At 38.8% G+C, this 26,589-nt stretch overlaps 2 protein-coding genes across 2 annotated transcripts; both read right to left on the bottom strand.

The window, feature by feature from the left end:
• Positions 1-94: 94 nt before the first annotated feature.
• Positions 95-9,461, bottom strand: prkaa1 (protein kinase, AMP-activated, alpha 1 catalytic subunit). The gene is made up of 9 exons (XM_058617587.1): positions 9,242-9,461; positions 7,448-7,589; positions 4,706-4,799; positions 4,319-4,463; positions 3,625-3,712; positions 3,314-3,538; positions 2,654-3,173; positions 2,445-2,571; positions 95-1,796 (listed from the first exon to the last, which is right to left on the bottom strand). Exons 1-9 carry the CDS (start codon positions 9,336-9,338, stop codon positions 1,513-1,515), a joined length of 1,722 nt encoding a protein of 573 aa, XP_058473570.1. The 5' UTR covers positions 9,339-9,461; the 3' UTR covers positions 95-1,512.
• Positions 9,462-12,555: 3,094 nt separating this feature from the next.
• aif1l (allograft inflammatory factor 1-like) lies at positions 12,556-24,878 on the bottom strand. The gene is made up of 6 exons (XM_058617960.1): positions 24,713-24,878; positions 24,478-24,539; positions 21,383-21,449; positions 17,933-17,974; positions 16,209-16,371; positions 12,556-14,131 (listed from the first exon to the last, which is right to left on the bottom strand). The coding sequence occupies exons 1-6, from the start codon at positions 24,735-24,737 to the stop codon at positions 14,044-14,046; spliced, it is 447 nt and encodes a 148-aa protein (XP_058473943.1). The 5' UTR covers positions 24,738-24,878; the 3' UTR covers positions 12,556-14,043.
• Between the last annotated feature and the right edge of the window lie 1,711 nt (positions 24,879-26,589).

Below are 26,589 nucleotides of genomic sequence, written 5' to 3'. Positions count from 1 at the left end.
ACACCACTTAAAACTTCAAGACTCTGGACCAGAAATAGAGGGAGACACAAGATACTTATGATTATAAGAGATTGTAAGCAACAGATTCTGTTGGACATTTTACTCATTTTACTAAATTAGCCAAGCGAGATTTTTTTCCTGTAGGTCAAAATTCTGACCTACCCAGCAAGAGTTAATAATTACAGTCTTAAATGTCTGTTTTAGGTTTAAACATATGCCAACTTCCTTTCCAAGGTCAACCTGCAAGGGAATGTGTGGGCATTCAAAATGGAAAAATATCCCAAAAAAAATACATTATATATTTTGGATGACACTGTCCATGCATTGCATGTAATTGTTGCTACTTATTTTCAAATTGAGCCCTGAGGCCTATACACTTGTGGATTGGCATTTAAGAATTAAAGGTAGGCAAAGGCATGTCACACACGCATGTCGTAATCATTCACAAATTCTAATAATTCACTTAAAAAAAAGATACATAAAAAGTCTACATGAAATTTTCATTGTAATATGTCAAATAATGTGATATTTCTAGATTTTGACTGTCATGGCAAAATATATCTTAAATGGTAAAAGCAGGTTATAATTCATCAAGAAACAATCAAGTATCTGACTGAATAAGTGTGATTGAAGGAAAATAAAACTGTGATAGATTTACAAAAAAAAAAAAAAAAGACAGTAAAAAAAGAAGATATATACCATCCAGCAATAGATCTTAACACAAGAAAGAAAAAAAGGCCATTTCCAATAGAACCAACACTCTTTCTACTGATAAATATATTTACGTCTTTAGATTAAAAAAAATGTCGGGGACAGATCATTTTCAAGCAAATTTTGACATCATGGACAATACGGTGACAATTTAGTATCAGATTCACAGAAAAGAAAACCAAACATGATCTGAAGCATTCTTTAATCCCCGACAAATGACTGAAACACAGGGATCACTGCACTTCTTATAGTCCAATGAATGATGGGCATGTCAACCCTAGTCATAGGCAGTGCAGCACACACTACTTCTCTGATCCCTACTGAGAGAAAAACAAGAGCAGCAGGAAATTAAAGAACCTTGTGCAAAAGTGCTTCCTGCATCAGCCAGCTCCTCAACCCTTAATTTGAGGCTTCTTTCTCTGCAGGTAAAAACTTGGTCTAGTTCTCTGTACTGAAATGATCACTGTCTATGGTACAGAAAATTCAGTGTAATCACTTGCTCATATGTGTGTTGGTGGGATGTGGAAATCTACTATTAAACTGATCAGGAAATCGTATAACCCACATGTGTTGCTCTGTCCTAGCTATTATGTAGCTTGTCATTCATCTTTTCCAATAACCCCTTACATCCCCTGTCAGCTCAGTATACATCCCTTCAGGTTAGGGATCACCAACCTGCATCAGTGCCATGGAACTATCACTTCATTCTCAGCTGGGACAAACTGAGCCATGAGTCGGTTGCATGCTTATTGCTATAAAGACACTCAGAGAGGATAAAAGGCTAGCGATTGTTTTTGCAAGTTATCGTGCAAGTAGTTTAATAAGATTTGCGCACATCTCAAAGAACTCGATGGTGTGGCTTCCTGGTCGAGGGACAGTGGCACTGTCACCCCCTCCAGTTGAGTCGATAGACGAGGTTAGCGATGACGCTAAGGAGCCTTCTCCAGCCTTTGTGGGGTGCACAATACTAGGTGTCAGTGGAGTGTCCCCACCATCTACATCACTTTTAACAGTGGTGCGGTAATTTCCCACGGACCCAGAGCGGTGAGGGGTAGCAGTTCCAGATTTTGTCTCCAACATATCATCTGTAAAACACAAGAGACAAAATGTTTTCTACAAAATTTCCAAACAAAAAAACCCTCTTAGAAGTTAAGAGACCTACAGGCCTCAATATAAATGTGATTATATTTACGTATAAAAAGACTGCAGGCCCCCACTGAATTCCTAAATGTGTATGCAACTACCACGTAAAATGTATTAGATCTTATTTTATGTGATAATTATTAATATGATGAATATTCTCAGAATCAGGCTGAGATTGTTTATATTTCTACATTAAATGACTTTGCTATAAGCCACAGGGAAGATTTTGCAATGCACCTTCTATGGAGCATTCCTGAGCTACATTAAAAGGTACATAACGACACTCTTATCTCATATTTTCCTTTGAGGTACCTACACAGACGTGCAAAAAGCCTCAGCACTCAAAACTGAGTCAATCATTTATGAAGTCGCACTGACACAATGTACTACAGGACAGAAACCAGGAAAACACCACCGCAATACAAGGAGATGAATTTAAGGCAGAATATCTTGTCAATATTAACAGGTAATTAACTGTGTTTCTATATATGAGGACAGAAGATTGCCTCAGCTGCTTTTCAAAGCAGATTTCTGATAACCTGCCAGTAACTGAAATCAATACATTTTATTATCATACAATTGAAGCTTACCGTCTATGCTACGGAAGTCAAGGAGGTAGGTTCTGCTGTCCACCTGGTAGAGTTGAAGGCTCATCTTGGTTTGCATCCCAGTAACAGGATTCTTCCTTTTCACACGTAAATAATATGGATTCACTACCTAAAACAAAATATGAAGGGTAAATGATAGCTACAGATTATAAAAAAGCCCACTTTATTATACACTCTTGTTTCTTCCATACCTTCCACTCGTAATCCAGCTGTTTCATGGCCCGGCACACTTCTGACATGATATCATTGGGTCTACTTTGACTGCGGATACCCAGGTGCCATTTTGCCCTCCTAACACCTTGGTGCTTGGACTTCTGGGGGTTTAATTCGTCAAGCGTGTGGCGAGGCCTGGGCGGAGTCTCCATCACAAGAAATGGTACCCGCTCAGGGTGAGGCTTCGTAACACTGGCCACAGCCGCACCGGATGAGGTCAGGTGCTGGTCGTCCAGAAAAGAGTCGGGGGGGCTGGATGCCAGGTAGAAATCCTTGGCTTCACTCATAATGCGGCGATTGTCAATGATGAGGTGATAGGCGACGGCCAGTGGATCTTGATGGTTGTGACTGTATAGGCAGGTCAGGACCTCCTCCTCAGTGCACTCAAACTTATCACATACCTCCTTCAGGGCCTCGTCGTCAATCATGTTGTTGCTGTAAGAGGGGTCCTCAGGGAACAGGTACTTGGGAAGGTCCTGTTTAAACCAGTCATCCTCTCTGTCAGAGGAGGAGACATTATAACGTATCATACTAGTTGAACATCACTCATCTTCAGATAACCAATTTCTTAACTAATGGACAAAAAACGGATGTTAGCAATGTTTTCCCGGCTTTAGCCTGGATCTAAGCCTGCTCACCTGATTTCTCTGATGGTTGCTCTTTTCATGGGGTCCACCTGCAGCATGTGTTTAAGGAGGCTTATTACTGCAGGGTTCAGATACTGTGGGGTGAAGAAGATACCATCACAGATCTTCTTAAAGAGTGTTGGCACATGGTCATCATCAAAGGGAAGTGTCCCACACAACAAGGCATAGAGAATGACACCACTGCTCCAGATATCCACCTCTGGACCAGCATATAACCTGAGGACGAAAAGCTGTTTTACTAGATCTGTTATTTACTTGCATTATGATAGGAGAGAGCTCAATGATAAAAACAAAAACATTACCTTCCTGAGATGACTTCTGGAGCAGCATAGTTTGGAGAACCACAGCTTGTTCGCAGGAACTCTCCGTCTGACATCATGTTTGATAAACCTGCACAGCATTTAAAACTATTACAGCACACACATGTACTTCAAAGATTTACTATGAGCATTACTTCAACTGTGGGATTTTTCTTTTTTCATTTGCTATGATCTCCTCTCACAAGAAAAGAAAGAACACTGCTCTGACAAAGTATGATTAGCTGAATAAATCCAAAATCGTCATCTTCAAATGAATTTGCAAACATTTCAGTTTTGTATTACGTTTCCATGACTCCTCTCAAGTGAATGTATGAGTAGGATAATACGGTCTGCACAAGTAATTATAGAAAGTTGTGCTTCAAAGTAACCTGGCAAGTTTTCTTCAAGAAAGAAAGAAAAAAAGTGTGTTTGCACGTAGTCTGTCAATTATACAGACTAATAAAGTGAAGAAAGATCATATGAGAGTTCAAACACTCCACTTTGTATATTAAATTAAAACTCAGTGGGAAAAAACACATCTTGATACTGCTAATCCTTTGGGGGCTGCAGAGAGCTGGTGCCCATTCCAGCTGACATTGAGAGGCAGGGTACACTCACTATGGACAGGTCAGCAGCACACATCCATTCATACTCACATACATGTGTAACATGTCGCGACTCCTCGCGGCTTACTTACCAAAGTCTGCGATCTTGGCATTCATGTGTGCGTCAAGTAGCACATTTTCAGGCTTGAGGTCTCGGTGCACCACCATGTGCCTATGGCAGTAATCTACCGCTGAAATAATCTGCTGGAACAGCCGACGACTCTCCTTTTCATCCAACTGTCGAAGCACAAATTACATATTAGGTGTGTGACTGTCTTTGCGATTCAGCACTTTGCAGATGACTAAGCAGCACTTTGAGATCTTTTCCCACAGTTCAAAGAGTCTGGCAATAAAACCAAACATATAATACATTTATATCTACTGCTCCCCCTCACAAAGTGTAAAAGAATTTGATAAGACAGAAAGCCTGAAAAAAAAGGGAGGGATATAATTAAACCAGACAAGACATTTTGTATTACCTTTCCATTTTTGCAGATGTAGTCAAACAGCTCTCCTCCCGAGACATATTCCATCACCATGAAGATATCTGTCGGGGTGCTAATAACCTGATACCTGTAGTATTCAGCACAAAATGTGAAATTATGGGGGGTTCATCAATGATCATGTACAGGTATTAGCAATAATTCATAGAAAAAAAGCAAAGTGGTACAGTGCAGTTCAGCTCACCACAGTGCAGTTTGGAATGGTTAACCTCTGATCTGACTTGTCTATCGACTGTTTGTTGTGTGAGCCAGAAACGTACATTATGACGATATTGATGCAAGTGCACCTAACCATGTAAATAGTGTGACCTCATACCAGCATGACACAGTGTAGCTCTCCAATAAATCCATAAAGAAGAAGAACACAACATCGTAATCAAAGTGCAACAATGGAGGACAGCCACCATATCCCACGTTCTTTCTTTTTGGTATGTTGCCATTTATCACAAGAAGAAGTCAGGCTCTGTTTGAGAGAAGGCTGCACAGAAACACAGGAATCTTCCCTGCTGTTGCACATACATGACGATTCTTTGTTAACATAAACTGCAGTGTGTCTAGCCGCCCCGTAGGACCAGGAATACCTTGCTTGCTCCACACTTCTAAACACTTCTAAACATTTGACAGTGAAAATGCAAATAATTGTGTGACATAACTAGCCGAGCCAAACTGTACAGCCTGATGGAAGCCATGGTATTAAAAAACTAATTTTAATAAAAACACTGCATGATAGAGTTTACATAACTGTCTTTCATTTCATTAATACCTCCGTTTTTTCATATTGCATAAATGTTGCACACATGTTAAACAAATGCTGAATCACAGAAGCAAGATAATTTCTTAACTCACAACCCTGGATAGGAGAAGCTCAATCATTTAATATTATTTACTCAAAACAACCCTTGTTGTTTTTGTTTTCATGGTTTCCTCAGGTTTGTGGAATCTGTAAATGAAACTATGTTATGGACAAGGCAATGAAACAAGGACCTCAGGAATAATATTTGGCACACAATTAAGAGCTAATCCTCACGTATGTGGTTTTTTTACTAAATTACACAATCTATGTCTTGTTGATCAATGCCTAACCGCTGAGTCCTAGGCTTTGTGAGCTATTCTTGTATCCACAATGTCATCCATCATGCCTACATCTATTTACACTACAGTGGAGGTGTGGCTGAACTTGAACATAAGCCACATCTCTCTTCATGATTGTTATTTTCAACATCAAACAGCAGAATAAGCTATACAATGCAACAGCTGAAATTTTGGTCGGCTTTACAGAAACTGCACTGCCACTCTACTCTCTTTGAGAAACATCTGAAAACAGCAGCACAGCAATGACAATGTCGTGTCTGTTTTATCAATGCTTCACTAGCATGAGTCCACAAATCACAAACCAATTGCATTTTTCTGCCTGGGAGTAAAGGCAATAGTGGTTAAGTACCGACGTTTAAGCAGATATGACAAGATACTAGGGTTGGGCGATGTCCCATAAATTGAGAGTCGATGTTTACAGTAAAACATCGTGATGGACGATGATATCGGGGGGCGGCAGACCTTTAGCACAGATTAGCTTGTTACGGCAACAGCACATTAAACCACGGGACTTCGTCTGCGTTGAACAGCACTTCATTCACAGCACTGCAGGGTGATACACAGCCTCTCTTGTTATTGTGTGGCTCTAACAATAAGAGAAATAACTCGAAATATACAGGGTGACAGAGATATTCACCTCTGGCTCGCTAATGTAAACACACGGCACACATTACTCCATGCTCAACCTACGCACCTCTCTGACGTCACACACAACAATCGGCTCTACTCGCCTCGCCACGGCACAGGAAGAAACCCTGCCGTTCTCCAGCAACTGTGTCTGAACAATCCTAAAAACATGGGTTAATCTCCAACAATAACCAGGGAAAAGTCTAAAATCTCAATGTTTAGGATTAGTGTCTGACAGGGTGCATGCAGGACACGGAGCTGGTATTTCAAACAATTAGCCACCCCTGCTGGTCAGTTTCACAACCCCCTAATCATGGTTTTGCAATCTTTCACATAGCAGGCAGGAAGTGCTACGGCAATTTTTCAACGATATTTTTAGACAGCAATTTTACGTTTATCAGATGAAGTATTTCGACAATAAATGGTGTGTGCGCCCGTGCATTAAAACAATGTGACAATGTACTAAGCTGGCCTCTAACAATTAGTGGTTCAGTCATTTCACATACTGTAAACAATGACTCATTAAAAAAATTACACCTAGTTATCTACTGGTGTGCTGATGTTTTTGGCAACACTATAAACAACAAGTAAAAAAAAAAGAGAAGAAAAACACTGCTTTTGTGTATCAAAAAATTAATTTAGATTGAAAACTGCCACTGCACTGTACGGAGCAATATCAAAATATAGTCAATATGCAATTTGTAATTAATAAATGTATTAATTACTGATCCTGACAGAAAGATATGTACAACATGACATCACACCCATGAATCACTTTAGTATTGTGAAATGAAAGCCTAAAAGGGAGATAAACAAAACAGCCATTAATGCAGACTCGCTTGAGGACTGATGGGAAGGGAGACTGTCTCAGAAAGATATTGTCCTAAATGGATGTATTCTAAAACACACCACTAAAGGCCTTGAAATAGCATAGTGGGTGGCAGTGATAGGGCAGCGGGGGATTATGGTGCAGCTAGCAGGATGTAATCTAAGACTTACAGTTTAATTATGTGAGGATGCCTGAAGAGCTTGAGGTTCTGGATCTCTCGGCGAATCTTTCCAACCACATCCAAACTGCGGATCTTCTGCCTGTTCAAGATCTTCACTGCCACTTGATGTTTGGTCAGCTCATGTTGGCCCACTGCATGATAAAAGAGAACAGAGCATATGAGTGAACCATTTACAACTTGAGACACAACAAAGTTGGGAAAACATCATAACTAAAGAAGATTAACAAAATAAAATAATGCTTAACTACATGAGGGAGGATATGCATCTTTCTTTTAGAAACAAAATAAATGTATGTTTAAACAGGAATGGACAGCTTGACAACTTGTAGGCAGCAAAACAATCATTACGTCATAAAGTTTATATTTGCTTGTTGACATAAAAATCAAATGAAACGCTAATGCTCTGTAGAAATGACTGGATCTGTAGAGTTGAGTGACTCCACAGTGGTATGCTTCACATACCGTAAGCCATTAGATCTGTTGCTGATATAAGTAGATTTATAATGGCATCTTAAAATGCTGTTAATAATTTGTGTGCTTGCAAAAGCTACAAATGCCTCGGCCAAACAATAAAATATCTAATCTATGCATCTATGACATCCTTCAAACCCAGGAATGTCGACTCAATCCAATAAATAATCAAGAAAACATACTTCCCTTTTGGACATAGTGGGGGATTCCGAGATTTTGTTATACATCTGAACAAATGATGCAAGTCGGCTGAACTGAAAATAATTGTCACTTGTGTTGATGCAATGCACAGCAGAACAAGACAGCTGGGACAAAGGTCTACAAACATAACCCAAACACAGACATCGGAAGATAAACAATAACACCTAGGTGGATGGTGGCACAAGAAGACACTTGTTGAAGTCAGTAAACAATAGTTGCAGCTCTACCAGTTGTACTGGCAGTAAACTATTTACCAAGTGTCTCAAAATGATTGTAATCTGTGTATTGTGTCTGTCCAATAACACAAGAAACATGGGTGACTCACTGGAAACTGGCTAAACACAACAACACCAGTTAGTCAAATCTTTGGAGAAGTCATATATCTTGGCTGTTTATGGACTTAATCATAATACTGTACATTTGAAAATATTATAGACTGATAAGTGAAACAGAATGCAGTCTGTGTTCAATGTGATTGTGTTACAATTGGAGCAGAACGATGATTTAATTATGTACATATAGACGTCTTAACAAACAAAACTGGTATTTTATTGGTGATTCAAGCAAAGCTATTTATTGACTTGCGAACAGTGCCGCCCTCTCGGCTGACAACACTGGGTGGAAATTCAGCTAGGTTTGATTGACTTCCTCCCTACACACTTAAAAGCTGTAAGATAATACAGTTATAACTTCTAATGAGGTGAATTAAGACAAAATATTACCCCCGACGTATACTGAGTTACGATATAGAAAGGAGACAGACCCGAGTGTCAACACAGCTGCAGACGGTTTACTTCCCTGTGTCCGTCATGACAAGCGACTTGTGGCTCCACAGCTAGCTCACAAGCGCAATCGTCGTTAACTTGGAGAATAATTGCTAAATAAAGGCTAGTGCTTTACAGCGTACACTACGACTCAGTCAGTGACTATTGCAGCGCCGACCTGAAACCGTCACGTTTGTCAAAAACAAACTCAGGCTCACTAATGGGACAACAAGTGTGCAACCTCCCGAGCGCTGCGACAAGTTAGCCTCGATAGCATGCTAATTTAGCTAGGCTAGCAGTTCCAACCGCCACCATATTTCTACAAACGCCTTGGGAGCCAGACATACCTTTGACCTTTCCAAACGTCCCTACTCCGAGTGTGTCTCCGAGAATGTAATGTCCAATTTTAACTCTTCCTTCGTGTTTCGTTTTTTCCGCCGCCATCTTCCCGCAGTGGCCTTACAGCTAGGTTAAGCGAACTGCGGGCAGGGATGGACTAAACTCGGGGGTGAGCGTCTGTACTTCGGCGCCTCATCTGCGTGCGGCGGCGGCGGCGGCGGGTGGGAGGCGCCCCGGCTCCGGTGCGATTCGTCAATGCCGTAAGCGACGTAGGATGTTGCTTTCAGGTGCTGTCAGTAAACGCTTAAATCTGGCCCGGTTCATACTTATCACAAAACGTATTTGTAAATTAAAAGATGTGTTAACATTTTCAAATCAAGACTGCGGAGTCAATGTGAGAATGGGGATCCCGGGAGCACACTGATTTATATTGGAATTAATGATTTCGATCAGGGAATGAGTTCGGTGGATACTTTTATGTCTAAATAAGATGTAAACATCCAAGATATAAAATTCACGTTGGTCATATCGTAAGGGTTAAGGTTAGATTAAAGAAACAGCACATAAAGATTATTTCTTAGTTATCTTAATGTGCTGATTCCATCTACTCTGCTTTTGTACAAAACATTATTTTTTCTGACTGTATATGTAATAGTGTTTTTAATAAAATGAAAAATCATTGCCTTATGATTAGTAATAAATTATCAGGGTCATATTTTGGCTAATTGCCATTCTACTGTCTAAATAACATCTTGTTGAGACATACAGTACATAACAGATTGTGTGGAAAAGCCAACAGATCTCCCAAATTTGTGTAATGTGTCTGGTGTTGGTCTCTGTGGTTTAACTTTTTGAAATCAGAGCAAAGGTTTTAGGTGAAAAGCAACAGCAGCCAGAGCTCAATTTGAAACCTCAGTGAGAGGTCAATCTAACCATAATCTCATGACGTGAGTGGCTTGAAATCCTTAGTGACACTTTAGTGAGTGTGAAGAGCTACTCAGTGACAGTAACAGATGACTACACAAGTGAATACACCGTGATGAATGGTACTGAGCATTCTCAAAGCACCATCTAACACATCTCAGTCTCAGAGGAAATCCTCCACAGCTTTTTTGCAAACACAAAATATAACTCAAAGTACAGGCTGAACAAACACATTCACTCAGTCAGTGAGTGATGATGAAAGAAAAGAGGCCCGGCCAATAGTTGCCATGACTCCCATTAGAGGTCGTATAGGAATTAACATTTTGTTCCAAAGGTCCTTGTCATTGTATACATATGTGTGTGTTTGTTGTGTTAAAAGGACGATGAACATTTTATACACAGCCTCCTCATTCATGGCATTTTCCACTGGGGATTCTTAATTGTGTTTTTGCTCTTATTTAATGGTAGATGTTTATCTGTCCTATCTATAAGTACATTTCTTTGTCATGGACACATAGCAACAGCTCCAGTAGATGTGACAACCAAAGATGTCTCAGTGGTGACATCTTGTGGGTCTTTCTGGAGCCCCCTGTAAAATATGGTTATGGTTGTGTTCAGTTCATAAACACATTAGTCGCTTGATTCCAATAAAATGAACCCATAAAATGGCCATTAAATATCTGTGTGGGTTATAAAGGGTAATTGTAGTGCAATTATTCAAAGCGCAATAGGTTAACAGGCTGTAAAAATAACTGAAGCAGTTTAACGATAAAGAAGGCACCTACACCATTCATAGTATTTCAGATCGGTGGTGCCACCAAAATATGGACATTTTGATACTGAATATTGATTCTTGAATACGTGTTAATGCATGGACTACTTGCATTTGGTCAGTGAGTATCAGACTTAATGCGGCAACTTCAACAAAAATATTTTAAAATCTTATAGTGTGAGGAAACATGTCTATTAGATACATAAAGAGGTGGCGCTATGGCAGAACATTTCCCCACAATACAGCACAATAATGTCTTTCATAGAACTTCCTGTCACCTTCATATCTGCATAAATCCCCCAAAATCTATTGTTTGGTTTGTGATGGAGACCTCCTGTTAAAACTGGACTGTTTGTTATATCCAAAAGGCGGATTTTAAAACCATATTTAATGTGCTTTTACATGTTTATATGGCTCCATAATACAAATAATACATATGCCATCATTACTATAAAAGAAAAACTAGCCATTGAAGGTGAATGAAGCGTCCCTTGCTTAAAATTATGTAAACGTGCCTCATCAGTTTGGAAGAATCTAGTTTATGGTCACCGTTCTTCTCTACTTTGCTGAGACGCCCAAATTTCTGATGTAAAAAAAAAAAAAATATCTCACTCATGTATTGACTTAGATTGTCCAGTAGATGGAAGTGTCTGTGCAACAGGAGGCCAATGCTTTATAGTGTTACACTCTATCATTTCTTTGTCAGCCTCTGCCAGTAGTTGAATAAAGTCTTGACTCGATGCAGCAACTGAAAAATCCATCAAGATAAATCACAATGTCTTTGACTAGAACACACTGTACTAAACTGAAACACGCAAACTCCACCAAATAATATCAACATACTCTTTCACAAGCCCGACACACAACTTGATGAGATACAAAAAGTGTGTAAAACTAATGTTTTTATGTTGCTACGCATGGAAGGTATCAGTATCTGTCTGACACAGTCAAGTTGGAGTAGTTGTTTATATATATTGCTCAAGCGGATGCATAGCACAGCTTAGGGCTGAAACAATTACTCGATTATAAATCAGTTACTCAATCAATCAGCAACTACTTTGATAATTGATTAATCGGTTTGAAGCTTCTTAAATGTGAATATTTCCTGCTTTCTTTGCTCCATATAACAAAGACATCATTAGAACTGAATAATTTGGTTTGTGGAGAAAACAAGACATTTGAGATCATTTTCATTTTCAGGTTTGGGAAAGACTGATCAACATTTTATGGATCAAACTATTACTCCGGAAATAATTAAGAGTTGCACAGCTCCACATACATCATATAACTTAAAAAAGAGACCTAGCAGCTACAACCAAATATGCTCTCACACCATCTTTTGTGTGTGAAAGAACTGGAGGATAACGGTGTAAAAAGTAAATGTCAGAGTTTCTCAACTGCAAAATCAATAATGGAAAGTTTTCCCCTTACATTTATCATTACAACAAGGCAAATGTGTCACGGTGTAATGTCAATTTTTAGCTCTTCAGCTTGATACTGTAGATAGCTTTTAATTAAAACAAGACCTTACTCTCAATGAGTTCACTACCTGTCATTTTTCACGTTACTTCACTTGAACAAAATTTTCCATTAATGCAATAAACAATTCAAAACGTAACACGCCAGTGTCACAAGAATGTTTAATTCCTTTGGTGTCTGCAAACAATGTGCACCTCAACAACACTAAAAGGTGTAAATCTACCCAAGAGACTGAAAACAAAAATGACAAAAATACTTAAAAACACGTCATGTGTGTTAAAAACTACTACAAGTAGCAAAGTCACAGTAAATAGTGTGAGTTACAGGAAACTTGTTAAACTGGAGACGAACACTGAGGCACAAATTATAGAACTCACTTCGACAGAAAGAGATGGCTGGCTGATGGAAGACATGGGAGACGTATTAATAAAAACCCAAAGAAAACTCAATTACAGTATATGAATCGCAACACAAACATTACATAGACGAACTTGAAGTGAAATCAGCCGATAAGCAGGTTAAATGATGCAGTGACATAAAAAAAGACAACGTTTGGAAAAAAATAGCCACGAGACACACAAAACCACTCGTTCAAAACCATAATTAACACCGTTACATTATAACTAAACAAATCACGTTAAAATTGTCTCCTCAAATACCAAAGAACGTTATTTCACGGTTTTTCTGGATATAGTAAGCCAAGAAGACTGCATGAAGTTTTTTAATCTGCATTGAAGCTCTGCAGAATCTGCATGTTGAGGCACTTGGAAAGAATATGATTGTACTGTGTGTGGATTATTATGTACATTTGTTCTGCTCATGTGCCTGAAAAAACATCACACTCCTTCCAAATTAAACATGTGCTTAACCTAACAGATCTACAAGCGAGTCGACTTTCCCGTACTTCAAGCCACATAGGACGAATCTCAACATCGTTATCCCATGCACATGGATATTCAACGTGCATCTGTAGAAAAGGGAAACATGTTTTTCATATCATAAGGTGGCCATGTTAACCTAGTTACTGATTACAGATCGGTATTTTGGCTCTAAAGGCCGATGACTTAGAGGAAATGGGTTTGGTCTGTAATCTCTGGCAGCTGATCTAAAGCAAGACTAACGCTGACTAAGATTAGCCTGGCAGGAATTCATTCAAAACCACTAAGGACAGTGCAAAAATGTGTTGGAAGAACTACTTCTTTTCCTTGTGCTGCTCCAAAAGTGTCCTCTCACAATGCCCCACAAAAGTGAAACAAAGAAACAAGAAAGAGTGGGGAGAAAAAAATATCTGCAGAATTTTCCCTTAAAATATAACAATGAAACACCCTACAAAACTTAATTTATCAAGTGGATTACATGTACAACTATCAATGCTACAGTTTAATCAAGGGAGAGAAAAAAATGATGAATAATCATATTCACAGTTGAACATCATTTAGTGAGTCGTGGTCCCAGTCTCCCAAATAGCAAACACCTTTTCAAACAGCGTATATTCACAAAATAACCTCAAATCCTCAATCACTGGTCCCACACTAATACAAACACTGCACATGTTTTTGACGAGAACGGTTCAGTTCCAAGCATCCACTGATGGTCCCTCAGCTCCACGAGCAGTCCCGAGGTCAACATCTGCGCTTAAGGCAGACTCGCAATGTCCCGCTTTGGAGGAGGTCCTTCTGGTTTGCAGGTGGAGCCATTGGCTTTGTCTTCAAAAACCAAGATTCTGCAGAGAGGACAGAAGTAGAAAAACACAATCATATTAACATTTACAACATAGCAAACAATACTAGATACAAAACTCATTTTCATGCTTTTGACTAATAGAACAGTGTGTACAATTTATTTGGCTCATCTGATACCCACAATTATTGTGTTTTATATTAGTTAAAAATAGACCATTAAGTTTCATTTAAAAAAAATTTGATAAATAAATGACATTAACATATATTTACTGTATGTATATCCAGATTTTATATGTTTGTTCTTGCATTACTGTCAAGTCTGGAAATAAATTGAAATGAAATAGTGATTGATTATCTTGTGAATTCACCCCAACAGCTTTAGTTAAATGAATTTAAACAGACAACAGTGAAGACGGGCAGAGCTGACTGACAATTTCAGAACAATGAATGGAGACATGACAAAACCAAAATGCAAATACATTAAAAAGACAAAAGGTTGGACTAGAGCAAGAGAAGTGAAGTGCAAGCAATAAAAACAGGATGTGTGAGTGGAGAGGGATAATCTGATCATGGCGGATACAGAGACAGAGAGAGAGAGAGAGAGCCACAGTTACTGTCTGCTATGAACTACAGCTGAACAGCTCAGTGAAAGGAAACCACAAAGGAATAGTGAGGGGAATCGTGATTTACTCGGTACACATTAGGGTGAGGGATCTGACAGAAGCTATTCAGAGTGGATGCCTGTCTTTAATTTCCTTTTTTGGAAAAGTCAGCAAAGCTCCACTAAGCCCATAAGGAGCAATGATCCCAGCGTGGAAATTGGCACTCAGCAACTCAAACTCTGCCACGGCAACTGCTCTCTTCACACGGCTGGGACCTTCTCTAATCAGTCAGGTCAACACTGACAGTTATCAATCAACTACCACAGCATGACAGCTTCATCTAATCAAATAAATGTCTAGTTTTTTTTCAAGTGGATAACTTGGTTGGTTGATTTTAGCACATTGCTAATTTAAGACAATCTAACATATGTAAACAGATAATGTGACTGGATGACTAAATCTGGTTACTGAGTGAAAGTCCGACCGAAATACACATAAGCCCACCTTCACCCAGGAGGAATGCAAAAGGATTTTCATAAAAAATAAATAAAAAAAGTAAAAAACTTTATCATTTAAAAATAACAGTTCTCTTAAGTACACTTTTCTTGGAAGATAAAGTAAACACTATGAGCTATGTTTTTTTATTCCATTAGAACAACAACAATTGGTTACTTGTTCTTATATTGTGACAATCAAGTTTAGGTTAAGTAATTTGTAATTTGTAATTTCTTAAATCTTCTGCACAGTTGAACATACCATCAATAAATATTATAGACATATAGATCTATTTGTTAGTAATAAAGAAAATTACCAAGTGGACAAGTCAAATAGGGACAGAATGAGACATCTAAAAATACCAGTAGCGAGATTACAACACTTTCGAGAAATGGTGGAGGGCAAAGGTGGTAGAGTTATGTATTTTCTGTGCTTGTTGTTTTTATGGGATTATGAGATTTATCAATTGAATGGTCTAGCCAGCTTAATCCAGCAGATCTGAAAAACAGCAGGCAATACACTCTGGCTCCTGCAGTCTGACCCAGAGTGAGAATGGTTTAAAAGATTTACTGGCTACACCAACTCTTATGTCGTCTTATTCACTGAAAAGACATGATCGATATTACACCAGAAATTAGGGAATAAACTGATGCGTTTAGGCGTTTTTTTTGTGAGCCCTATGTGAGTGACGTTGGTAAATCAGGCTATAATCAGTTATCTAAGGACATTATCCCGGCTAAGGATGAGTAGCCTATGGATAAGCCATATAGATGGATTTAGTTGCCATGGTGATTAACCACAAAAGCGTCATGTGGGTGGTGACATCATAGCGAGTCTTCCCAACCCCCTGCTGGTGGATGAAACAATTGGCCGACACAACAGTTGCTTCATGTCCTCTCTCTCTCTCTCTCTCTCTGCACATGTGAACACACAGTAATTTAGCCGACGGTTTAAAGACACCACCAACATGATGTATTGTAAATACATGTCATTCTATAAACCTGCACAGACGTGTACTTACAGTTTGAGCACGGCTGAGCGCTTGCCCAGCATCATCTTGACAAAGTCCCTGTAGTTGATAGTGTTGCTGCTGCCGCCGGTCACCTCCACGATCATTTTTTTCAACTCTAAGTGGGTCTTGGGAACCCCGAGCTTCTCCATCATCCTCTTCAGACCCATCAGATCTGAGACACATTTCAGAAGACCATCAGACCAACATAAATAATTTTTATGTACTATCAATATATTATTGTTATCTGTATTAGTTAAAAATGAACGGATTGAAAGGTAACCAGAACATGGTCTATATGCTTAATTCGCCACAAATTAAGTGCATAATTTTCACAGCAAACACAGTCGTACTCAACCCCTGAAAGGAACGTTTTCTGGGCCTCTAATCTGAAAATGACATCTGGGTTATCTCTCATCTTGGGCATGAACCCTAATTTGTCGGATTTGAATGATGATGGCATTTAGGCGGAGGACAAGAAAGCTATAATAAAATATGTTTTTAAGTTGCATTATGGGAAACGTTGGCTTTGGAGAATGATTCATACTAGGGATTAAAGGCCATGGGAATATTTCTGTATCTGCTGGATAAATTTGGACCATTGTTCTTTTAATGTCCCTCTTTTGTGCAACAATAAACCATTGAAGAACATGCAAGCAAAGGCTTTAGTAAACACACATCAGACATAATTGACCCTGCTTTTCTAGTTTTTAACTAAATCATCCTTGAAGGCTCACAGAGTAAGACTCCGGATTGTAACAAACGGAGGACTCTTCTCAACGTGCTCATCAGGTAACTATGGCCTTCTACTCCCATACTAGAAAGGATGTTTTTATTCTTTGTTTTGCGTAGCGAATTTCTGCATCAAACTTTAAGACACGCACTTAGGATGGTTTGTCCGTTACAGCTGCTCTTGAAACGTGGCAGCGCATGATGGCAGCCTCCAAAATGTACAAATGAAAGGCTTATTTCGAGGCTTTTTTAAATGTTAAAACGATTTTACACTTATACAAACACACTCATGGGTAGTATATTCAATTTCGGTCAAAAATAAGTGTAGTAAGATGTTACACAAGGGACCTTTAATGAATAAAATTTGCTTTATCAGTTAAATATGTACGTCATAGGGGTGGTGGTGGAAATATTGCGATATTTTGCATTATAACGATTTTGAGAGACAAAGTATTGATTTATTTTTTTTACCTGATGTTAAAAATAAACATTAATCTTTTTGTGGATTAGCATAAATCAATCAATTGATGTGTTCGTCCACTAGATGGTGCCAAGTGCTCACTGTTGTGAGAGTATATCGCAATATAGGATTTTGCAAATACTGAGTGTATCGCAATATTGTCTGGTCTCATATCGGCATGTAGGCAATGTGTTTAGCAAAACAAAGTTTAAATTGGCTAAAACATTTTAAATTGTATTTTTAGGAGTTTCTGTCAGGGCCTGCAGACAGAAGCCATATCTCCTGTGTGACTCTTGCACTTCACCTCACATCTGCTCAAGAGCTAAAAGCTTTTCAGGCCATGGCACATGTTTGTCTCACTTTACATACAGGACACAGACGCGACACATGAACCCTGTGCTCACACTGCTCAGACAATACACCACAGTATTAATTACTGTTCCCACATGTCAACACAGCACACAAGTCAGCTGACAGTTGTTATCCGGGGTGCAGTTGTTGTTGTTGTTGTTGTTGTTTTTGTTTCAGTGCTGCTTTTACTCACCAATGTCTCCTTGGTCATTCAAGTCAAACTCAGCATATCTATCTGGAAAACAAATACACACAGGAGGTGATTACTAACTCTGTGATTCATTTTCATGAACACAACACCTAGCATCATGTGTAACATTTACCCTAACACCAGTCCTCAGCTGGCCTCATGTCAGCAAAATGTTAAAACACACTGACTCACTGCTGACAGCTGCACTGGCAGAAGGAAAAAAAGACAAGCAGATGATAATGACAGGTGTGTTTTGTAAGTCTGTTGGTGGAAAGCAGGGAAAGAACAGCTGTGTGGAGCTCAAAGGAGAGAGGGAAATGAAAAGTGAGGGTCGGAAAGTCAGATGAGAATTCAGGCTCAAATACAGAGATCAAGAAGAAAAACAAAGACACCGCAGCTGTTAATTGGTCAGACTAATGATGCTTATTAAAACACATTTGAACAAGTTAATCAAGCTGGTGCAAGTAATGTGTTAAATTATTCAAGCGCAATTAGAAAGCTTTACACCAGTCATTTGCTGTATATGTGCTTATGTCTGTCACCTGTTTTCTGCCATGCTTATTTTTTAATTAAGCGTTTCATTATCACATTGCAGAGAACATGCAGATCTGTCATTTATAATTAAGAGTTTGAGTAGTATTTATAGATTTTGGGAAATGGACATATTTGCTTTCTTGTCAAGAGTTAAGTGATGATCGATAACACTCTCGTGTTCATACAGTAATTATACAGCGAGAGCGAGGAGAGTGAGAGCAGTGGAAAATCGTTAGCCTGCTCAAAAGTGAGAGGCATTGATCTTTAACTCTAATTTTTGAGAACGCAAATAGGTATACAGTGTTGACCCCTACATTCAATCAGCATCACAAAAATGGTGAGGGCATTTCAAATCATGTTTAACTCCTGAACCACATGTCCAATTATAAAGCTTCTCTTTATAATATATATATATATATATATACACACACACACGTACAATACACGTATGTGGGAAGAGTCCAAAAGGTTACTTGCGGTGTGCCGTTTGATCAGAGTTGTTTTAAAATCACAGGAAGGGCAGAAGCAGACATTTTCCTGCTTCTCTGAAATGTCTTTATTCTTTTCAGATCACTTTAGTCAGATTACGTTCGCTATTTCTGTCCCACAATGGCAGTTCTGTGTGTGTGTATTGGGAAGCAGAAAGAGAGGGAACTGTGGAAGCTTTGAGCACCCATGGGGAGGAGGACAGGACAATGCTGACAGTGTTCATAAACTCAGAGTGGGTCTCCACATACACACACACACACACACACACACAGCATATCTTGAGTGGGCCACTTTTCGTGCAGCCTGTTGATCATCTGCAGCCACAGAAAAGGTCTCAACTAAACAAAACTCGAGCTTTTCGTCTTTCCTCCTGACCCACATTCCATGAGCAACTGAAGATGACAGTGCCATCGACTTATAAAACATCAGCCATTTCTTGCTGATCCAGGTCAAGAGTGTAGACAAAGGCAAGTGAACTTTGTAAGGAACGAATGTCCATTACATTGAAAACATTGTCAAATATCTGTTTTTTAGTTTATAGTTTAACAGGAATACTTTCAACTAAACTATTATTATTATTATGAACACAATTCACTAAAGAGAGGTCAGTGATTTGTTCTGATCGTGAGTTTGTCTATGCACCACTTTGGCAACAACACTATCATTTGTGTTTTTGCATTGTAAATAGAAAAGAAAAAACATACTGATAAAAGGTTAAATGGGGATGACTATCTCTTCTACCACCTTGGCCAGAGATAAGACTAAACATAAACAGACCATAAAGACAGATAGAAGCTTTGTTGACTGATCTCTTCTATTCCCTCTAAAAGCTACAAGTCTCTCCTCCCCTCTTCTCTCAGCCCTGATGTAAACATTTGTGATGTAAAAGCTGTCTAGTTGTAGTTAGCTATAAAGCACTGTGACTGAATGCAAACTCAAATCAGTATCATCTGCACATGTTTTCAAAATGTCCACATCAAACATGTTTATGACGGAGTTGTTTGTCTCTACTTTTACCAACTTGCACATACGTTCTTCTCTACCTGGCACTGTAATGTTTGCCTGTGATGAATTACTGCAACATGAATGAACAGCGTGATCCATCAATAAACCACTGAATCAGAGCCGGTATTAATCAGCATAGTTATTCAATCGTTTGCTGTGTAGTGCAGCATCACTGTTCCTGCAACACTTTCACATCATATGGACAGGAAAATGAGAAAGTAGATTGGAAGTAACCCTTTGCATCAGGATCTACTCTCAGTTTGAAAACAACACTAATACATCGTTTTCAGCTATATAGACGTAGAGCACTTGACTATACCGAGAAGTGATTTGAATATTTTCTCCATTTAGCATCAATACGCTAAACTACTCAGTTGAACATAATATAGTTTTACAGCACAGCAAACTAGAGTAGAATACAATAAAACGTCCATAAATCTCAAAAACATTTGCACCAAGAACCAAATGCTTAGCAACAAAACTGCATTGTTTCTTGCTCTGCATAATGCGCCAATATTCTGCAAAGGTCACATTATTATATTTCATACAAATCTAACAGTTTCTTCTGTGAAAGCTTATTTTTCTTCCAGGTAAGTCAGGGCAACCCTATCCCGTAACATCTGTGATAGTTTGCCAGTTTAATGCATTTACAATGTGATTTTTAATGACAGGTATGGTAAGTGAAGTCATAAACTATAACACAAGAAATTACAACTAAGATGTGCATATATTCATTGCTTTGCTTACTGTATGCCTTAGATATGATTTCTGGGTCACTGGGACAGAACGGGAACAGAAGGGAAAAGATAAATAAATAAAAAAAATATGAAATACTCCCAGGACTTGGGTGCTGGGTACCCTTTTAGATTCATTACTGCTCCATTTCCTCCAGCAAGCAAAGACAGTAAGTAGGACAGCAGACAAAGCTCTCATTTTATGGCCCCTTTTAGAATAAACAGCCTTACGGTATTCTGAATGGAAAAATGCAGACATGGAACTCACATTCACAGAAAAAACAAACAAATCTAGTCTACATGCACCCAGGGATGAGGAGGAGTCGCTTTGTAAATGATGCAATTTCATTCCTGTAATAAGCTCCAGCAGGGTTTCTTCTTTTCCCAGGAGGTTTTAGTTTATCCTGCAAAGTTCTGAATATTGTAACAACAAGCTGAGAAACGCCCCAGCACATTCCTCCAAGGCCACTGAGAACTTGGCCTTGAAAATCTCTTTGAAATCACAGCAAGCTGTCTTTCCCATAGAGAGAGAAAAACGAAATGCTGAAGTCTTGTGTGTTTGTGGACAGTCAGGAACCATACAAACACTGACGTTATGACAAAAGCCAGGAGAAAGGGACGCCCTTAATAGACAACCACAAACAACAGATACTGACACAGTACAGACACAGGAAGGACAGGATTAACTTACTTTTGAGACTTTCCAACTTTTCAGGCAGGTCTTCTTCATCCCTGTATTTCTGGTCTTCCATGTATTCCTGGGAAGCAGAGATGGGGAGGGTGAATAAAGTGAAGGCGATGAGATAAACAGGTTTTACAGGTTTTAGATCTAAGAACCAAGACCCTCTGATCCTGTTCAGACTCAGTATTAACATCCATTCTGAGTGATCAATCACATGCAGATTGTGCCAAGTACAAGTCTGATGCTCCAAATCCGTCCTGAACGCACCCTCAGATCAGATTGCAAAAAACCCTCAAACATTCAAGTGGTTTGAGGACACATATGTCCACAGTACTGCGTGTGAATGAACTCAACCTGTCCTCAGGACGCAATAGAGGCCATCTCCTTAGCTGACGTTGTCTGACCAGCGATAGTTTGACAGTTTTTTTAGACACTGATTGACACACGATTCCTTCTTCTCATGATTAAAATCTAATTTCATGTAACAGCAGTGTGAGTAGAGCTTTGAGTCACTGGAGCTTCACACACAAACACACTAACGTTTGACACAAACAAACTTGAAGCCATTATGTCTTTAAAGTAAGGGTGGGGAAGCCGCATCCAATCATACTGTATGTCATAGAAGATGCTTCCAGGACACCCTTTAATGTCAGGTGTGAGTCAGATCACTGAGGACAGATATTAATACAAGGTGTGTGAATAGGACTCAAGAGTCCTGAGCCCATTTCTAAACTTCCCAGACAAATTACAGTTGAATACATCATCAAAAGCAGCCCACACACAAATTGGAGCACCAAGGACCTTCAGCTGAAGTGACAAACATCTACTTGAGAGCGATGACTCACAATCATAAGAAACTCTTCCTGCACGGACTGTCACTTCCTTTCACTGTGATCATTAAGTGGAGCACCTCGCAAAAGGGTGGTGTAAAGGAAAAAGGCCTGCAGGGAGTTATTCTAATGGAAATTTAATCACGCAATCTGCCGTTTGGGATTTAGCTTTTGGTCTCCAGAAAAACGGAGTGTGAAGTCGTTCTCGATGGTGACCTCTGAATATCTGCCCGAGCTCCTAATTAAGGGTGAAAAGGATAAACAGCATGTCCAGATGTGTCAGGGACACCTGACTCAGCCTGTGCTGAATCACTGCTGCTGCAGCTTCCACACACGCACACACAGAAAAATGTCCTTTCTTAGTCACTGTGTCACTGAGTCAGAGATCAGATACTGTTTATGCATAGCTGAAAGGTCAAAGTTCATGTCTATTTAAGGGGTTAAGGACAAAGACAGTTTCATTCCAAAGACATCCAGTCAGTCAAACTGCTTGCCTAAGTTGCTGGACAGGACAAGGGAATGTACAGCTTTTTCTGGTTCAAAGGAAATCGATGATCAAATAGTTGTATGTCAAATAACAATAAAAGAGTACTTTAAGGTCACAGGTGTAAAAGTAATTACACAAATTAACATTTTTGGATAATGTTCCTTTGTTTTTGTTTTTCCTCTTTTCCACAAATAGACGGTGAAATTATCAGGACATTTTACCTGCTGACGCTCCTTTATGTAAACAAGAAATCAAATCTTATCTTTGGCATTGACCTAAAGATGTGATGATGTGATGATCAACCACAGCCATACACATGCCAGGATTGGAAGTCTAAATTGGTCCACTAATGAAAATGTATGATGACAGTGGATTTAATCCCAGTACAGCTGTTACTTTCAGTCTCTGTGGTGATCTGGGGTCATTTATTTCCACCCTTTTTCAAAAGCACAAATGAAGAACACAAAACACTACACGGAGGGAACAGGGAGTGTGAGCGCAGAGATGTCACAGGTGCTCCCGGCTGCTCTCGGACCGTGACCTGGTTTTCATGCGGCCACAGTAGGCAGCTGATGACAGACAGCCAGAGTAGGTGAGGGAGGAAAAACAGCAATTAAACAGATGTCAGATTTATCTGTAGCAACCACTACAGTGTTATCTGACAAGAGGGGCCTGGTGGCAGACAAAGAACTCATTGAGACACCTGTTTCCCAGGCAGATCACCAGCTGTCTTAACACACACACACACACACACACACACACACACACACACACACACACACACGTGTTTTTAAAAGATAAAGAGCACTTTAAGAGGCTCTGAAAATTAATTTGGAAGATGTGGCTTCCTGTTATATATAGCCTATTTTGATAAGCTGCAGGTATCTATGTTGGGGTGTGAGGTGCACATGTCATTCTATGTTTTCTTTCAATTTGGGATGCATAGCTACTAGAACTGCACGACAAGGTAAAAAAAATAAAAAGATTAGGGATGGGACAATAGACCATTTATGAACAATGAAGCTGTAAACAACCCATTTGCGCGAGGTAATTTCAAAGACATAAATCTCCAATTGTCTCCAATTTATATTTTTACAGTCTGTGCATAGTGAAGCATGCGATATGTAAGATTTTTGGACAGTACTGGATTTTACATTTTTATCTAAAGTCTATCCAATGCAGTGATTTTGACCAGTATCATACCGTTACCGACCATACTGATTCCCATGCCTAAAGAAATCTGATACAAATTGGTAGGACTTCAATCAGTTTTGAATCTTCACTATGAAGTTTTTGAGTCTATCAACAAAGAAAGCATATTTTCTCATCTAAAGAGTAGACACTGCAGAATTGTATCATTATCAAATAATTGTAATTTCTTTTGATTTGGATATTGCAATTGGTCATATAGCAATCTTTATTATTTGGTGATTAATTATGCAACCTTACTGATATCACTTTTAATTGTCGAAACAGTGCTAATGTGACAGCATGCAGCCATTCAACAAGTAGTGTCACGACACAGCGGGGGGTGAAATCAATAAAATGCATCAACAGCAGCATCACTATGTCCACCTACAATAGAATGGCGCGGTGCATTTAAGGATAACGTTATTTACAGCATTATCAAAGTGTTCTTCTTATTGCGGTGTCCGTGAATCACCGACGTGGCTGACGTTTAAGTATAAGGCCAATGCCAAGTCAAGTGTGTGTGAGCTAATTAAATTCAAATTCCCTGAGGTGCCGTTAGAGACACTGAAGGCGAATAAAGACAGCAGCACGCCTACCTTGTTAATTTCTTCCAATTTTTGCCTTTGCTGCTCCTTCAACAGTCCAAAGGCTTTGCCCCCTGAAATAAAAGAAATGCAAAATTAGAGGCTAGTTGGTTAATATCGACACAGACTTAGCTTGAGTAGTGAAATAGCTGGTCGGCCTGCTGATGCTCTATTGTACAGACTCTCAGATTTAGTTAGCGATAGACACACAACAGACACGGCAGTCCGCTGCCGAGTTATTTATCACCTTGGACATTATGACTTGAAGGCATCCCGGAATTTCTCTGTAGTGTTTAAATCCAGAAAATGAAAAAAATATCAGAGCCAGCAGGCTGCTGCAACTGTCCGCCGGGGCGATACTCCTGTTCTCTGTTGGCTCAGCAGTGGGCCACTCAGTAGCACTCAGCACCGGTGTCAAGACGGATAGAATTAACAGTGGAACCTCCGGTCAATCCTTTCAAAATAAAAGTTCACATTATTCACAATAACAGTGAGATGGCGCTTTGGAATACATTTCATTTCAGACTAACCCCACAAACAAAAAATAGAAAAAGAAAAACAATACATACAAAATAATTACCATAAACAACTAGTGCAACATCTGTACTCATTGTCTTGTACTTGTCCAGAACAGATCCAAATCACGACCCACAATACCATCAATAGGATTGTTGGAAGCTGCTTCTGATGATTAATTATTTTCTGCGTCTAGTTTTATCCAAGCAATGAACTTCTGAGAGAACTAAATGTATTTGTAAGCACTGCTGTGCCAAATTTATTCTTGAGCATTTTACCTTGACACACTGAATTATTAGTATGTACCATGGACAATACATTATGTAACAAAAAATGGTCAACAACTGGTGTTTTTGTGGCAACATACAGTAGTATAAGCTCTTAATATGAAATCTGAATCATCCACACTTCCCTGTTGTTGCACGCACATGCGTCCCACCACCATGAATGATGCTATTGTAGTAAACTGGAACATTTTTTTTACTCACGGCTACCCTCATGTGGTGAACCAGAAAATTGCACACAGTGAGGGTGTGACCCAAGTGCACCTGCAGTTTGGAGAAACAGACATGAGAAATGAAGTTGAAAGTCATTTATAAACACTTATCGTACAGTATAATTATGTTAATCTATTTTAATATGACTCAGTGAACATGTGTAAATCAAATATCTGCTTTGATTTTTCTTTCAGCTGTAAATGTTCCGCTTTTCTGCTCTTTTATAGGCCAGAATTATTTTACAATTGCACAAAATACTTTGTAACTGATCACATATAAAACCAAATTCAGTTTCTTACCCTTTTCATTAGCTTTCACATGTATTTAAAAATGATTTGAGCTGGGAGCTGTGGTAATGACCTAATATGTAACGCCGTTTTCTCTCCACTGTGAGATAAATAAAGCTATCTTATCTTATCTTATCTTATATTTTCACCAAGAAATGCTAAAATGTTTTATTCTTTAAATCATTTGTTATATTTTGATATATTTAAATTGCAGGTGCTTTACATTCACATGAATATCAATACACTGAATTTGTTGAATAATAATAACAATAACTAATAATAACAATACATTTTATTTGTTGACACCTTTCTTGACACTCTAGGTCACCTTACATACAATGCAAACATAAAAATAGAATAAAATATAATAAAAAAATGTAGGTTATAATAGTTTTAGTTTCAATTTAGTTTTGACCTTTTTATTTTTAAAATAAGTTAGTTTTAATTCATTTTTAGATTTTTCATTAGTTTGCTTACTGTTAGTTCAGTTTTTATCAGTTTTAGTTTAGTTAGGTTTTTTTTGCCAGGTGCAAGATTCAAAAAGGTCATAATAAGTATTGAGTCACAAAACCCCCAACAAAAGATAGCATTTATGTATTAGGACCAATGGTGTCTTTGCATTTGGAGCCCCACCAGAGGGCGCTGCTGTGCAGGGGAGGATTATACGCTTTTATTTAAGTTTTCCTGTGTCAAAAATATCATTGAGCACAAGTTAATAATAAATTCAACTTTGACCCCAATGAAATGTCCGCAGTTTTCATTTGATGAACGCAATTTCCCCTGTAGACACTTTATGTGGTGCAGTTGTGTGTGAATAGTACGAT

The sequence above is a fragment of the Solea solea genome, chromosome 19 (assembly GCF_958295425.1).
Source record: "Solea solea chromosome 19, fSolSol10.1, whole genome shotgun sequence".
Lineage (NCBI taxonomy): Eukaryota > Metazoa > Chordata > Actinopteri > Pleuronectiformes > Soleidae > Solea > Solea solea.
The sequence above is the reverse complement of the archived record's forward strand: the minus strand, read 5'-3'. Positions and strand labels throughout refer to the sequence as shown.

Bases quoted from the DNA above. Each gene is read 5' to 3' on its own strand.
- prkaa1 (XM_058617587.1), bottom strand. From the start codon at position 9,338: ATGGCGGCGGAAAAAACGAAACACGAAGGAAGAGTTAAAATTGGACAT. The intron at 4,800-7,447 runs GTAAGTCTTAGA...TGAATACTACAG, and splicing joins CATCCTCACATAATTAAACT to GTATCAGGTTATTAGCACCC. The intron at 4,464-4,705 runs GTAATACAAAAT...GTGCTTCGACAG, and splicing joins ACATCTGCAAAAATGGAAAG to TTGGATGAAAAGGAGAGTCG.
- aif1l (XM_058617960.1), bottom strand. From the start codon at position 24,737: ATGCCTTCAAGTCATAATGTCCAAG. The intron at 17,975-21,382 runs GTAAGTTAATCC...TTTGTTTTCCAG, and splicing joins AAAGTTGGAAAGTCTCAAAA to ATAGATATGCTGAGTTTGAC. The intron at 16,372-17,932 runs GTGAGTAAAAGC...AATGTGTCTCAG, and splicing joins GAATGACCAAGGAGACATTG to ATCTGATGGGTCTGAAGAGG.